This window comes from Canis aureus, chromosome 28 (assembly GCF_053574225.1).
Source record: "Canis aureus isolate CA01 chromosome 28, VMU_Caureus_v.1.0, whole genome shotgun sequence".
Lineage (NCBI taxonomy): Eukaryota > Metazoa > Chordata > Mammalia > Carnivora > Canidae > Canis > Canis aureus.
Genome location: NC_135638.1, coordinates 23063046 through 23080117, shown reverse-complemented (window position 1 = coordinate 23080117; position 17072 = coordinate 23063046). Strand labels below are relative to the sequence as shown.

Below are 17072 nucleotides of genomic sequence, written 5' to 3'. Positions count from 1 at the left end.
TCTGCAAGCTCTAAGGCACTTTGCGAATCCATCAAATATCCCTGTAGAGTTCAGAGACAGCAAATGTACTTGGCTCTGTTTTATAACTAAGGTGGGGATTTCAAATATTGTGTGACCAACTCAGAAGCAAAATCAGAAATGTTCTCCTAATGCTTAGTTCCTGATTTTTTTTTTAAGATTTTATTTATTGATTGATGAAAGACAGAGAGAGAGGCAGAGGCAGAGACATAGGCAGAGGGAAAAGCAGGCTCCATGCAGGGAGCCCGACGCAGGACTCGATCCCGGGTCTCCAGGATCAGGCCCTGGGCTGCAGGCGTCACTAAACCGCTGAGCCACCTGGGCTGCCCTAGTTCCTGATTTTAACCACCAAATTGTGTTTTGTTCATGAGAAGCATCATGTGAAATCAATGCCTTTCAACTCCCTGGCTCCCTGTAATTTAAAACCTAGTAGCAGATATAAGGCTTGAAGGGTCAGGACTCTCACCATCTCCAGAGTGATATGGACGATGTCTGTCATAAGAAATAGAGATGCAGGATGACACAGAGAACCTGCCAGGACTTAGAGTGGTCAACTGAGTTTTGCTCATTTGATTCAGGGCAAATCAAGAAAAAGTGAGAAGATGAATGAGTGAGTTCTGAAGAAATTGTATATAGCAATGTGACCCTAGTTGACAGTATTGTATTGTGCACTTGAAATTCGCTGAAAGGATAGATTTTTGGTGGAGTCACTACAAAAGGAAAAAAAAAAAGGAAAATAGTAGAGGTGTGAGGTGATGGATATATTGGTTGGTTTGGCAGTGATGAATATTTCACAATGTTTATGTATTTCGAGCCATCAGATTGTATATCTTAAATACATTGCAATTTTCCTAAGATTTTATTTATTTATTTGAGAGAGAGAGAGAGAGAGAGAGCACATGCAAACAGGGGGAGAGAGAAGGATAAGCAGACTCCACACTGAACGCAGAGCTTGACTCCGGGTTTGATCCCACTACCCTGAGCTCACGACCTGAGCTGAAACTAAGAGTCGGTTACTTAAGAGACTGAGCCACCCAGGTGCCCCAAATATATTACAATTTTTTGATTGTCAGTTATACCTCAATAAAGTTAGGTAGAAAAAAGAAAAGAGGAAAAGAAGGAAATTAGTATTTGTTGCTTACCTACCGTGCAGCGACACTTTAGCTAAATTGTCTCACTTAATTTTTCCAGAAACTTCAAAAGAAAGGATTTGCCTCTGTTACTAAAGATGAAACAGAGACTCAAGAGAGTTGTCCTAGGTAACAGGCTAACCAGTGATAGGATGGATCCAGCATGTCTGACTCCAGAGCCTTTTTTTTCATCATCTTACCTTTTTATGTATGCTTCTATCATGCCTCATTCCAAAAATGCCTTCAGAGACACGTAAAACATAACAGGATACAAAACCGTATGGGCCTTGGCAAACAGAAATGAAGAGTTGTATCAGTAAAAGGCAAGGCAAAGCTTAGTATACACAATGTGCCATGGAATTGTGGAGAAAGAGTGCCATTTTCCAGGTGGCAAAGGCAAAAATTGAAACACCATCCATTCCGAAGTTTACTGGGTCACCAAGATAGAAATAGATCAGTTGCTTCTAAGAAATATTGTGTATTCTGGCACTTGTTTCGATCATACCATGCAATTGTATATATCTACCCCACAATGGATTATAAGAGCTTGGATGAAACAGAGATAATTTAGTTCAATTCCCTTATTTTCTGGTGAGCAAATTTACATCTACAAGATCAAAAGTGACACATCTGATGTGCTCATGGGAAGAGCAGCTATCAGGACCCTGCTCTTCAAGGCTCTTTTCAGTGCGCTACTCTAACTGCATGGGTTAGGTCGAGAATGACAGTGTACACCATAAGACTGCCCCAATGACAACTGTCAGGCTTTTTGTGCGGACTGGTCACCTGCTTCAGACTGTTGTCTTCCCAAGGATAGATGACTTGCTCCTGGAAACTAAGTCTGATTCCAAGGCCAACCTCCTGTGCAGGGGTCTAGACACTAAATAATAATTGAATTTATAGTGAGTCATCTTATGGAGAAAATGAAATTCTTTAAAGGAAACAGGTACTTTTCCAAATAGTTAGAAATAGAAAAAGGATGATAAGCACAGAAGAAAATAAATTTCGAGGTGCCCATTAGTGAATCAGACAAAAGTACAAACTGGAAGACTAAAATGGCAGTGATAGAGATCTATATAATTTACATTTATCTTTGATGGGAAAATACTGAAGTGTCTCAGGCAATTTGGAAGCAAAGAGGCCTTTGTGACAATAGTTTATTGATCTAACCTGGGACAGAGACCCATTTGAAAATACACAAATAAACACATCAGGATGATGGGCATTTTAGGAAGTTAAAATAATTAGTGAATAAGTATTAAACCAACATAATTATTTATAAGCCATTAAATGAGAGGGGGGAAAGCCAATATATAAAGATTTTATTGTGTTTCTAATAATGAATACATTATTTCGAACGTTTAGCTGAGAACCTAAGAAAAATAATGCAAGAAACTGAAATGTGTATCATACGTAAATATTCATCTAGGGAAAAAGCACAAGGCAGTAATCAGTTTTATGAAGAAAAACTCCAAGAAGACAAATTACTAAGAGGCTGATTTTGGGAGGCATCCAGAATACATGGATTTCAATGAATTCGAATTGATCCAATATTATATTTACCATTTGTATGACATGATTTTTCTTTTTCAGAAATGAAGCATATTTTTGGACTGGCTATAGCCTGAATTTTTTCAAACTTTACTCATGGAAAATATGACTCTCCAACAGCTTAAATGTTCAAAAGGGGAAAATACAGCAACATGTCTATTGCATTTTATGTTCTGACAAGTGAAGTGGGAATGATATTGGATTATCTATCATAAAAATGAATATCCTGCCTATCTGCTAAAAAAAAAAAAAACTAATATAAATTTCTTGTGAGAATATAGACTTGAATGTTAAGCCTGGCATAAGTTTTAAGGTAAAAGTAACAATCAATGTTTGAGAGATAACATCAAATGTCAGAAAAAAAAAAAACCCTGAATCAAGACTGAGGAGAGCTAGAGCCACGTTCCACCTCTGCCTTTAATTTGTCTGGAGAACTTGCATAAGCTAGTTTTCCAACTTGTATATCTAATGGAGGAAAGAAAATGATTCCTAGGTTTTCTTTCCTGTCCAAAATTATACTGTAATTTTATTATAATCCCTGTAATTTTCATATTGATTCATTTAAAGATTGTGGTGTTCAAATTATAATCAGAACACATGATATGAATGAATTAAATTTTAGTCATACTCATTTTACTTCATATAACTTGTGTTGAGGGGGCAATATTTAATGCAGAGTTGCAGTAAATTCTTTTGTAGAGAATTCTTTTATAACAAAATAATTTAGACAAAGAAATTGACTTTCTGATTTGACGTCTTTTCATTTTACAAAATTTATTTATGTCACTTACAGCAAATACACTTTATCATCCAACTTGGGATTTTTTTTTTTTTTAATGTAGAGTTCTCTTAAAGTAAGACACACTCATTCTTATTTTAATGAGTTATGGTATTACAGATTTTTGATAGTAACATGATGTATAGCATACATACATTTATTGAACTACATGTGTTTAGAATTACACTAAATGCTAGGATATGAAGAGATATAAAGTAAGATCTCTGTCTTAATTAGATTTATAATCTAGTTGGGGAATTATAATTTTAACCTGGTTCAAAATGTATATATATTGTTAGTTTGTTAGTTACTACCAGTAAAATCCTGGTACTAACTCCCATATCAATGACAAGGAGTAAAAGCTCAATTAGTGCATCATTTATTACATTAAATAAGACTTAACTTCTCCACATTCAGAAATCTTTTGTATAGTTCCCATGGCTGCCTTAAAGGCCTTTGCTTCAAAGAGTTGCAGGGAAATTTTTAAAGCATTATGTAAGAGATAGTCTTGGACAGAAGTAGCATGGGCTAAAGTCAACAGTAATTATAATCAGGTCTTTCTGATCTTTCTCCCTGTCACCAGACCACCACCCCCTCCCACCAGCTTCTTAAATAGCCATGAAGGGAAGTGTTTAATGATGTCTCAGAGAGGAGAGTGATACAGAAGGACAGGTAGATGGTCTATTAGCAGTATATTCCCATTGTTGCAAGTTGACTGAATTGCCAATGCCAAAGGATAAGAAAAACTTCGTACTGCATATAATCTAATGGCATTATGGGCAAGAAACTAAAATTCACCTTAGGGAAGGAGAAAGAGATTTAATACATCTGGAGGAAAATAATTAGAAGCCCAGATAATCAATTGCAGAGCGCTGCCAGGAAGCATAATGTTGAAAGAGGCCAGGGGTGATTACAAATGAGTCTCAATGTTACGAGGCAACAAGAAAGGCCAGAGTAACTTGAAGCCAACAGCACCGGGGGTGCCGCGTGGTGACGCATGAGGTCCTGGTCTCTCTTGGAACAAGTGTGATGGGTGAGGGCACATCTGGAATACTGAGTACATATTTTACACTCCATTAGCACAAAGACACCAAAAACCTGGAGGGAGTTCTGACAAGTACCAAGGACTATTAAGAGACTTGAAGGGATAGTTTATAAGGGGAGGATTAAGGGAGGGGCAATAGCCATGGCAATGGGTAGAAAGCAGCGCTAAATAACCAAACAAGTCAAACAATGAGGGAAGGGCAGGAATGACCCAACACGGCTGCCCCCAGAGGAAAAAACAGAGAACAAAACTGAACATAGCAGGAAAAATCGAAAAAACTAATTAAGCAGGAAAATGTAAGCCCAAAGGGAACCTGTTGCCACGAAGTAAGTCTGATTGGGGAGGAAAAATATGTAACCTCTCAAGAAATGTTTTCAAATGCACAAGTGCAGAAGTCAAACAAGATTTCCTCATACCGCCGAATGGTAAAGTACTTAAAATCAGAACACAGAGTTGGGAGAAAAAAGGTAGTGGTGTTGCTACTAATAATACGAGCAGCAGCGGCATTTAATAAACCCTTGTTATGTGCCAGGCACTGTTTGAAGTGTCTCACTTATGTTTTAATTTCATCGGATTCTCACAACAATCCTACCACTGTTATTACCATCCTCATGGTTTTGTAGATGGAGAACTAGAGGTAAAGAGAGGCCACGTAACTTGCTTGTGGACGGATATCTAGCAAATAGCACAGCCAGGATTTAAACCCAGGCAGGCCAGCTCCTCCTATGAACCAGGCAGGTTCATATTCCAAACCGCAGCACTCTTCTACTTCTTTTAAGACGAAAGGGAGAGAAAAGTGGGGAAAACCACTGGGGATGAGGAGCAGGCCAGAGAAAAGAGCTGGGCCCGAGATTATTAAATGAAAAGTTCCTGGAAATAGTCCCCTGCTGAAGTAATTTTGGCGGGGTGTGACCCTGGTCCTCTGCCTCTGACTCCAAGTCACATTGCCTTTCGTCAGAAAGGAAAATCATCTTGTGGTTCTAGGTGAAAAGGTGGTTGGTCTCTAAAGATAAGAATCCCTCATTAGAATTCCTACTGCACATAGCTCAGAGGGAAATCCTGAGTCATATCTGACGTGAGATCCTTTGACACTTTGTCCCACACTCGTCAATCTGCAATTGGCGTTTGGCCAATTGACCGCTTGATTGATTCACTCATTTGCAGACTCAACATATAAACATCCATCCAACAAATAGACATTTCTCAAACTTGAGTTAACTTTTGGAAGAAAATAAATCTAATCAGAAATATCACCTTCAGGCACTTATAATTCAAGTGAAAACATAAGTCTAGAACTTATGTAGGATCCCCAGAATACATGGAGGTCCATGAACCCCAGTGCAAGAAACAAAAATTATGAAGCCCCCTATGCTATGTGCAGGGATGGGAAACGGGGGGAGTACAAAGATGAGGCCAAGGCAATGTTGGCCCTCAAAGCCTTACAGTCTAAGAGGAATTACCTTACATACGAACATGACAGTAGAGCGAAGACAGCATTCGAGTCACAGAGACAAATCACTTTGCACTTGGGCAAAGCCTGGAACTGAAATGGCACCTGGTCTAGCCTGATACACAGCAGGGAGATGAGAGGACTGGCACAGGCAAAGGCAGGAGAGGTGAAAACCAGGGCAAATGGAGAAGACACATTCTCTGGAGAGAGGGTCAAATAACAGAAATGCAGGCTTGGGCTGGAAGGAGAGGCATTTTGTCCAGATCCAAGGGTGGCCTTGCATGGCATGCTATCAAATGAAACTTGTTTCTGTCAAGTGAAACTTGGGGGGTGGGGAGGTCCATCCACAGTTGTGACAACAGAGTGATGTGACCAGAGCCAGTCTTCAGGAAGGTGGCGCTCAGAATGGAAAGACCCCTGAGGCCTGGCTAGGAGAGCTGGCAGGAGACTGCGAGCATTCCTGAGGGGCGTCAAGTAAGCGGAGAAAGAGGGGCAGGTTTGAGAGCTGTGATCCACATAGAACCTTCAGGTGGTGGTGACGGCTTAGCAAGGGAACCAAAGGAGCAGGTGAATCGGGGAAGGTTCCGGGGTGCCAAGCCTGGTCAACCAGGAAGACGATTCTTACAGAGAATAAAAGAGTATCTGAGGAGAGAAGTAAACTCAGAAGGGAAAAGGATTAATTCTGTTCTGGGCAATTGTATTAAAAGCGAGGAAACATTCAGATGGAGGTATCCTACAGGTAGCTGTATAGTAAGGACGAAAGCGAGCCAGCTAGCCCACAAGGACACAGAAATGATGTGCTGCGGGCAAGTGCGAGATTCAGAAATGCACTTGATTCAACAGTGATACCGATAAAGTGCCTGAATCTGGGGCCTGTTTTTGTCTTCCCAGGCGAGGCATCCAGGAACTATCTTTATGTGTGTAAGTGGAGGCACCTGTAAAACCTGCTTGATGAAGCTGCAAAGTGGCTTTGACATGGAAGGCATCTGCCAACCCTCGTTTCCCCCTAAAACGAAAGATGGCGGCCTTTTAAAGATCAGAAAAATTAGGGGTGCCTGGGTGGCTCAGTCAGTTAAGCGTTTGCCTTTGGCTCAGGTCATGATCCCAGGGTCCTGGGCTCGAGCCCCACATCGGGCGCCCTGCTCGGTGGGCAGCCTGCTCCTCCCTCTCCCGCTGCCCCTCACCCTTGGGGCAAATAAAGTCCTTAGAAAACAAAAATCAGAAAAATTAAAACTTGTGTGTAGGTGTGTATTACATATGCATTTATGTATAGGCATAAGTGTGTGTGTATATGCAACACATACACCTATATTTACACATATAAAAATGTCTCTACATCTTCTTACTTAAGGGAAAGCCTATGTATATGGCTAACAGGGCGACCAGACATCTGGGTTACCCAGAGTAGTGCTTGTTTATACTTGCCTTCCTGGCGAAATTGCAACTATTAGAAATAGTACTCTCCTTGTCTTGCAGACTGATTGAATACTTCAGTTTTTAGGGCTGATTGGCTCTCAACCCCTTCGGAACAGTGCATGGAATATAATAGGAATGCCGGGCTTTCCCCACAAAGGAAAATTTGTGTGTGTGTGTTTAAACCAAACCTAAAAAACTGATAACAGCGGCTTAGAAATACTATTTATTTCAGAATCGTGCATGTAAACATGAGATTAACAACCCTGGATCCCAGTTTGACCTTTCTGTAATTGCAGAGTTACAGTTTTGCTGCTGTGGTATTAGAATAATTTTTTAATGTCATCCTGAAATAGAGGTGGGGATTGTAAGTACTAATGCAAAGGTAAATAAAAAATCACTTCTTGGGGATCCCTGGGTGGCGCAGTGGTTTAGTGCCTGCCTTTAGCCCAGGGCACGATCCTGGAGACCTGGGATCAAATCCCACGTCGGGCTTCCTGCATGGAGCCTAGTTCTCCCTCTGCCTATGTCTCTGCCTCTCTCTCTCTCTCTCTGTGTGTGTCATTATCATGAATAAATAAATAAAATCTTAAAAAAAAAAAAAAAAAAAACTTCTTGGGGATCCCTGGGTGGCTCAGCGGTTTCGCGCCTACCTTTGGCCCAGGGCGCGTTCCTGGAGTCCCGGGATCGAGTCCCACATCGGGCTCCCGGCATGGAACCTGCTTCTCCCTCTGCCTGTGTCTCTGCCTCTCTCTCTCTCTCTCTCTCTCTCTCTGTGTGTGTCTACCATAAATAAATAAAAATAAATCTTAAAAAAAAAACACTTCTTAAATGTATGCAGTTGGTTTATTTTCTCTGTAAGAATCATAAAAGTTGACACATTACCAATAATTGAAATGATTAATGACTTATCAGCAAGGTGATTTGATCAGACCTTATACACAAACTTTGGTATACTCCAGAATGCTTTATTGCACTTGTGATGCTCTCTTGTCTAACCTAAATTTGCATCGCATGGTGATAACATGGTATACGTAGTGTGGTTAAAGTAAGTAATATAAAAGAAAAAAAAGAAAGAAAAGAAATAGTACTCTCTTTCTCAAAAGTGTGCCAACAATACGTTTTTGGTTACCCTTCTTATAGTCAGCAAGTATTTGATCTCAAGAGCTAACTCATTCCATTTGCAAAACCCCAACCGCCCTACTCTCTCCTTCGCCCCTCTCCTATCATCATCTATGGTTGAGGACCAAATCCAAAATTTCCCTCTGAAAGGATCAGGAAGCCCTCTGCACATGGCCTTCCTTGGGTCCCTCTGAAAGGATCGGTAAGCCCTTTGCACATGGCCTTCCTTGGATGGGACATGCCAAAGTTACAGATGTGAAGTCCCTCCAGGAGCTTCGTCAATGAGCAATGGAGTGTTTGAGTCCTGTGTAATTCTGTTTTGCTATAAAACTATGAACATTAGTCACCTAGGTAGTAATTCTCTGTTACCCAGATTTTTTTCTCACCATTAATAGACGTGCACATTCACAAAATGCACATAACGTAAACACCGATGCCGTAACATGCATGTGACCTAAAACTCTTACCATGTGCCATAGAAATAGAGTCTGCCATGGTTCCTTGATTTGGAGAATTTGTGCTCTGGAGATGCAAAAACAAAGACAGGTTTTACCATAGTGTTGTTATGATTCATTTACAACCCTCAAGTAGTAAGTTAGGAAACTTACTTTCTCACAAAGACAACTTTCAGGCCTCCAGTATTTGCCAAAGATAGCATTCCAGATTTCCACTGGCTAATTCTCTGTTACATCAACTTAACAAAAGGGTACATTCTGCTTTTATCCCAGCAGAACCACGAGAAATAGATGCATCCAGATTATCATGATTGTTATGGTGATTTTATTGCAGTATAATCCATGTACTTGGGTGCTACGTTTATTTATTCAAAAGGAAAATGTGTATGTGTCACTTTGTCAAAGAATCAGAGTATTACACTATTATTTTGGCTTCTACTGTTACCTAGTTTTACTTTTGTTTTACTGCCCCTTTCTCGGGTCCTAATTTCATACTTATGCATTTATGCACTTATTTGTGATTAATCATTTCATATGAGAAAATAAGCCTTTTTTTTCCCTTTGCAGCCTTTTTTGGAAAATACCTCAATGAATATAATGGCAGCTACATCCCTCCTGGGTGGCGAGAATGGCTTGGATTAATCAAGAATTCTCGTTTCTATAATTACACTGTTTGTCGCAATGGCATCAAAGAAAAGCATGGATTTGATTATGCAAAGGTAATTTTCAGGCACTTTTATACTGCATCAATTTACTTTGTGCATAATGGGGAAAAGCCATTTTCAGTGAGTTAACTTATCCACGAGATTGGCTTTCTATGTTCTCACAATGTTAGAATGAGAAATTTTAAGGTAATTTTAAACTCCAGGCAAGAAAAAGACTTTCAAGGAACACTGACTTTGAATAGTGATTCTTTTTTCCCTCATTAGGATGAAAGGCAATCAGCCTTTGATGAAGCATCATCAAGAAAATCATAGATGCCTCCACTCTGTCTTGTGATTTCTTTTTTTTTTTTATTTTTCTGCTCTCTAGAGGATTTGTCCACCTAATCAAATGTTCATCTTGTACCATTTTGCTTTTCACTGGGGTAAAAGTGTATTTCATCTGTGACTTCAGGTTTAGATGTAAGAGTAAGAGCAGACAAGCGCAATAATCGAGGGTCAGGAAACTACATTCTTTGTTTTTACTTCTGTCTGGCCAAGCGTTGATATGTGACAAGGCCACCTGCCTCTCGGCAGTCAGTCCACAAAAGTCTCTGAGGCCATCAATCCTAGGATTTCCAAGTCAATTCATAGAAACTGAAATCGACACGTCCCTCGGTTCTCTAACAAATGCATCCCAGATTAGACTTTTTAAAATTCACAAAGGTTTTGTGATTGCCAACTTAAAATAAAACAATATTCCGATGACAAGAGTGAAGGGGGAAAATATCGTCAAATTTAGCCTGCTAATTAGCCTAAAATATCCTCTTCTCTTCTAGCCATGCCCATCTCTTCCTCACTTATCTAAAAGAAGCTGACAATCTGCTCTCTCTAGCATAGATCACTACGAAAGAGCCACTGGTAGAAATCAGAGAGAGGGAACTTGATTTAATTTTGGCACCGTGCTGCCTTTATGCTTGGCCCGATTTGAGTTCAAGGAACTTGGTGCGAGCTAAGGTCTAAGTCTTACTCTTTAGTCCCCTTCCGAAAACAATGAATGCAAATGAATTCACAAACATTGCTAATAGGATCCCAGACTCATCAAAGTGGAGAGCTGGCGGGGACCTTGGAGGCAGATTTGAGCAATGTCCTACAAAGTGCGCTAATTGTCACCGCTATCATTTTTTTATCTGTGGGGATGCTTTCATGCTCCTTGTTCAAGCTATTAACCTTTCTTTCCCTGTTGTCCTAAGGAGAGCAAAGTAATCAAGATTCCCTCCAAAGACTAAAATTAGCGTAACTTGCCCATTATCACAGCTGATTAAGTGTCAAAGACAACTGTGTCCAAAAAGAATATATGGCTTTTTTTTTGAGTGAGAAAAGGAATGAAACAGACACTCCATGGAAGAAGGTGATAGCCTGTGGACTTGTCCTAACAATGACATGTGACACAGATTTCCTCCCTTGGGCACTGCTTTTGCAGCTGTTCTGGTCCTTGAGTCTACATGTGATTAGTCATGCCTGGAAGCCTCTGACATTGTGAACGAGGCCTGGGCACTTTCTGAATAAAGTTCGTCAGGGAGCTCCAGGCCAACGATACCCACTTAGGGGAAGCAGGTGGTTTAATTTAAGTTTTCATCGTTCCTTTTCATTCCATTTCTTCCTTCCCCCTTACAGAGTTGCATCAGTCCCTTGGACTGCAGCTTAAGTCATTTTATTAACAAGTCAGGCTCAAATCCCAGCAGCTGTATCATTTTAGTTGTGCAATTAACAGTATAATCTGCAGGAAATCAAATGCTCCCCATATTTAGTGTTTCAAGTAAATTAATTGATAAAATATTGTGGCTTTTCCCTGTGCACCCAGATTTTGGCTACGGCTCTCATTAGCCATTATTGCGCAATTCCCACAGGTGAATTTTTAATTTAAAGAAAAGACCTTTTCTTTAAATCTCGTGGATAAGGCCTTTTCTTTTGTTTGTGTGTGTGTGTGTGTGTGTGTGTGTGTGTGTGTGTGTGTGTGTTCTGCAACTGTGAATTTGTAGTGGGCGTGGGTGTTTCCTGCCCTGGAAAGTAATTAAATTTTTTGTCAACGAATTACATCAATGAAACCTGAGAATGAAATATGTATCCGGTGTTTCATGCGCTCTAGCATTTGGGTTGCCAGATCTGATCATTATCTTGGGCAAACAGGACTGAACTTTTTTTTTTTCTTTCCTAATTGCTAAGTTGTGCCGTACTTAAAATGAAATCTTTGCATGTTACCAAGCTAGCAACCCTAGAACGTAACTGGCAGCTGATTTTGTCTATTATGGAAGATGTTTTGCTGCTTTGGGAAGTATCATTTTCCCTCCTGCTTTAGACCTTATCTCTTCATTCAGTGAGATGCTTCTGAAGAAAGCAGTATTCAAATGTGATCTGATGAATGTCACCTTTTGTAATTTTTGTTTTGTGTCAAATGTATGTTTCAGGACTACTTCACAGACTTAATCACTAACGAGAGCATTAATTACTTCAAAATGTCTAAGAGAATGTATCCCCATAGGCCCATTATGATGGTGATCAGCCACGCTGCGCCCCACGGCCCCGAGGACTCGGCCCCACAGTTTTCAAAACTGTACCCCAATGCCTCCCAACACATGTGAGTAATAACGTCAGTTCTGGGACCTGCTGAACTCAGGCCTTTCCTTTGCTCCTCGCCTCCTTCCTCCCCACTCCCCCCACTTCCTTCCACGCCGCTTCTCCAGAGGCAGGAACACCAGCTCCTGCCATGAGACCCCAGGCCGGGGGGCCTGGCATGAAGGACTTGTCTAATGGTGTGATTGGGAACCACATTTCCAACATTTGTAAGTAGCTAAATGGAAAGGAAGAGAAGCGCATAGGGTGAATGGGGGAAATTTTTATCAGGCGTTCCCTTCAGTTGTCCTAAATAGTATTCCTGAGCATGATCTCATAAAAATAACAATCAAGCGGTATGCTTCTCCTAGCAGCAGAGTGGCGCTCCCTGGTCTGGCTGTAGAAACGGGTTGGTCTCTAGGCGAGCACTGGGCAGCTTTGCTGCAGATGTGCGGTTAGGATTGCTGTAGAAAGCAGCTTGCATGGGCTTGCCCGAGAGGCCTTCTCAGGTCACGGCTTTAAAATAACCTGATGTTTCTTTTTGAGAGGCTTGCTGAGGAGGGGAGGGAAGGCCCAGGGGAAGGGGGCTGATGGTGTGGGGGCCCGAGACAGCCGAGAGCCCTGTTACGCCGATAACTCTCACTAGCCAAGAGTGGAAAAGCCCGGATGCTTTGGCAGCAAAGAACATGATTTTGTTTTTTACTCTGTCGACTTGCTTCCTTCCCATCCGTTGCCATAACACGCAGTCTTCCCCTCCAGAGCAGTTGGCTCTGTGTCCTCTGAACCATCGGCCATCAGACAGGTAGGGAGCGGGGAATGGATAAGTTTCCTTCATCACTAAACCTCCAAAATTGGTTCTTGATCTGTTTATGCTTAAGTATCATCCCTTTTCATCCACACTGATTTCCCAGCCACAGTCCCAGACAGAAAGAAAATAGATTAAATGTATTTATGAAAAGAGAGAAGCGCCGAAGGCACTGTAGTTGCTGACCATTATGTATCCTTATATTCTTATTTTGTTTTATCTTATAACTAATAAACCGATGGCTTTGGGCCAGTGGTGTTCAGATCATCTCTGTCATATCAAGTGACTTCGAAAGAAGGAAAGAGGTCAGAGCTGACTGTGATAGGAACTAACAGTAAATATAGAGCCAGGACAGATATTCTACAGAGCATGCGAAGTAGGATGGAAGAATGGAAGCGTTTTAATACATAAACTATTGCCAACAAAGCAGGCTGCCCCAGCACCTGGGGAACGTGGTCTGGGTGAGCCACTGTGTTTTGGAAAGAACCCTGGTGGATGGATATCCAAACCTCTGAAGATCTACGTCCATGTAACCATGCACCTAAATCCGTGAGCAAAGCCCACGGGTGGCAAGTGGCTCTCCATTACAGGTCGCTTACAGAGTTAGCAAGCAGCCAGTTCAGTCAAAGAGAAAGGTCTTTGCAGTCTTCTTCTGTGCCCTGGGGACCCACCTCTCTCCTCTTTTGAATCAGAAATCACTCTGTGTAAGTTCTTTTGTTGCGTTGGCAGATGCTCCCACCTTTGACTGGTGTTTTCCCCAGGAGAAGGGATTGACAAAATGTGGTGTTTTATGGCCCCTTAGGAGTCAGCCTGCCTTTGAAGCTCCCAGGCAAGGTCCTGGGCCTACAGAAAAAGCAGCTGCAGGTCAAGAGGTTCTGACAGCTTCTGTGGCATACACAGACAGCAACTGCAGGACGAGAGGAATCTGCAGGCTTCTTGGGGCCTTAATGATAACTAAAATAGAGCATTTTTGATTCCAGCAAATAAAAATTGTGTTTGATTCCACAAATATTTACAAGTGGCGCCACACAGTACAGCCTGGATGTAGGCATGAGGAAGACACGATTGCTAACAATCGGGAACCAATGAGCAAAGACAGAGAGACTGGGACACTGCAGCCAAAGCCAGCTTGCCACCAGCTTTTGTTAATGAGACTTTATCGAAATACAGCCATATTCACTTTTTTGTGTGTTATCTGGGCTGCTTTCACAATTCAACAGCAGAGCAGTTGTGGCAGGTACATGGTGGCCTGCACCACTCCAGTTATTTAGTCTCTGATCCTTTACAGAGTGAGTTTGCCCCTCAACCCCTACTCTAGGGGGGAGGATGGGCAAGTGTCCAAATCGCCTTATCACCGCGAGGAAGAGAAGTGATTAAGTACCAGGCCAGCCATTCAAGGGGCTATGGAAGTTTGGAGGAAGAAGTGCTCACATTTCTTAGGGGAACGTGGACAAGTCATGGACCAGCAGACATTCAGAGCGGGCCTCAAAGAATGGGTAAAATTTCTGCAGCTGATTCTACAGATTGAGTAGATGATTTCAGGATGAAAATGCAGCATGGACAAGTGGTCACCACGTTAAGTGAGGCAATTTAAGATGTGACCTCAGAGAATGGCATGCAAGGAAGGCAGTAAGGGATAAAGCTAGAAAGGGAAACTAGCAGAATTTTGAAGACTTAAATGAATGTGTAACCATAGGAGAGAGTCACCGGAGGTCATTTAGTAGAGTAGTGATGTAAGGTGGAACATGGTCATTTTCACATGCAAGTCGTTTCAGTTATTCCCTTTTAGTTCACATGAACCACCTGTGTGTCTAAAATAAAATCTACACACGGCAGAGTGAAGTGCATTTAGGCCTTTGAGACAAACAAGTGCGGGTTCCTTTTTCATCCGTCCTCAATACTAAGCCTGTGGGCAACTTTTTTTAACCTCTGGGAACCTCCACTGTCTCATCTGTTACATGCGGATAATACTCGTGCTTTGATATGATGTCATGAACAAAAATTAGTAGAGGAAGCCTAAAAAAAAAGGAGAGGAAGCCTACCTCAAGTCCCCACATAAGACCTGGGACACAGAAGCCACTTCATAGCTGCGAATTCTTATTGATCCTTTCCGTTAAGATGAACCCCATAAAGCTCTTTCTCAATTCCATCTGTCTTGACCTACAAAAAGTACAGTTTTACTTGGCTCAACTAAACGTTGAGGGGAAGCAGCTGAAGAAGTGACAAGTTGATACATGTCCATTGCGATGTGGCAAATCTCTTGACAAGCTAAGACTCACACGGTGATGAGCCTCTCACACCTGGCCATCCTAAAACCACAGCTGCAGTGTGGGCCATGCTGTCTTTTCCAGGTGCAAAATGTGCACTACGAGCAAGTGCCAGTGGGGAGACCACCCTTAGCCATAGAAAATGAAAATCCACACTGTGGGTTCAGTGCTTCAGCTTCTATCTGCTGCTAAGCGTGGGGCTCTGGTGCACCCCGAATGGAGAGATCCGCTGTGTCACCCACAGGCCTTCGAAGGCCCCCTGGGGCTCCACACCTTGGGGTGTCCAGGCCTCCCTGACTGCCGCTCGCCAGAGCAAGGGGCTGGCAAGAGGCGGTGGGTGGCTCTCGTCCCCATGAGTGACTGCACAGGGTCACAGTTCAGGGTGTAGACAAAGGAGACAGATGAAGACGGGCGGCTAACGGGGGAGCCCGGAGCCCCGGCATGGCCGGTTTCCTCAGCAAGAACACGAGCACCACATGCAAGCGAAGGGATGGAAGAAGCTAAGTACTTCGCAGAAATGTTTGCCAAGGGACGCCTGGGTGGTTCAGTGATTGAGCATCTGCCCTCGGCTGAGGTCATGATCCTGGGGTTCCGGGATCGAGTCCCACATGGGCTCCCCGCAGGGGGCCTGCTTCTCCCTCTGGCTGTGTCTCTGCCTCTCTCTCTCTCTCTCTCTCTCTCTCTCTGTGTCTCTCATGAATAAATAAATAAAAATTAAAAAAAGAAATCTTTGGCAAGTCCTCTGAAAAGGGCGAGAAGCCCACAGGGGTGAGAGAAGCAAGTCCTTTTGGAAGGTTCCTTTGGGAAGGTTCAGTCCCGGGAAGCTCGGGCTGTGGACCTCCGACCCTCTGGGACTGGAGTGGGTGCGTCGTGTGTCCAGGGCGCGTTGCGCTCCCCACCAAGCCAGGAAGCCGGACCCATGTTGGCCTGTTGGCTTTACACACAGAGGCTTGAGGTTTTGCCAACCCACTAAGAATGAGGACGGATGTGGCCTCACTGTTGAATCAGAGGCAGCTCTGCTGTGCCTGGCGTCGGTGACGTCTGAGGGAGCCTCTATCATACAGGGCATTTAATGATCCTTCCCCTAAAGCTCTTGGTGGTGGCAAGGACCCTACTGTGCTTTCAGTAAATTACCTCCCTGTCCCCTCATAGCACTGCTGTTCCCCCACTCTCACTTTGACGTAGCTCTTCTCTCCTGGCCTCCGTGAGGTGGTAACGTGCAGCAGTGGCAGGAAAGGAGCTTCCACTTACCTACCCGCTGATTCTGGGGGAAGCTGAGGGACTCCCCTACCACCTTCCTACAATCATGCACCTAACAACTGAAATTTGTTGTTGTTGCTGTTGTTCCAGTTTGTCAGTTGTTTCTCCCCACCCCTGGAAATGTGTGCGATTATGTGTGCAAACACACAAACACGGATTCAAGTGAAATCTAAAATCTTGGCAGAACAATCCAGGTCCACTAACTTGCAAGAATGGTTCTAAAAGCACCGTTTGGGGATGACGTAGTCTGTCAAAAGGACAACTACCTCTGCGTGAGCCTCAGAACAAAGTTTTTGAAAGGCCTTTGCTGTCCCAAGTTGGAAAGAAATGTCTGTCCTTAAGAGAATTTGCCCATTCTTATTTCATTTCTTCCACAGATCCACAAAAGAAAGGACTTTTGGAGATGGGAGAGCTTTAAATTCCCCATAAAATTCTTTGATTTGGGCAAAACTCATTGCTCCTTTTGTGTGCCCACTTTGTTTTTCTCTTCATCATTGACTATGTATCCCATGGCACTGGCTGTT

At 42.6% G+C, this 17072-nt stretch overlaps 1 protein-coding gene across 16 annotated transcripts in view; it reads left to right on the top strand.

Moving 5' to 3' along the window:
- The window catches only part of SULF1 (sulfatase 1), a 175509-nt gene that overhangs the window by 107826 nt on the left and 50611 nt on the right, over positions 1-17072 (top strand). For 14 of the 16 annotated variants that reach the window (XM_077876650.1, XM_077876644.1, XM_077876647.1 and 11 more), the window contains 2 exons: positions 9530-9681; positions 12072-12241. In XM_077876650.1, the coding sequence (XP_077732776.1) occupies positions 9530-9681; positions 12072-12241 (322 nt within the window). The remainder of the gene's footprint in view (positions 1-9529; positions 9682-12071; positions 12242-17072) is intronic. The other 2 variants (XM_077876655.1, XM_077876658.1) reach the window with 1 other exon arrangement.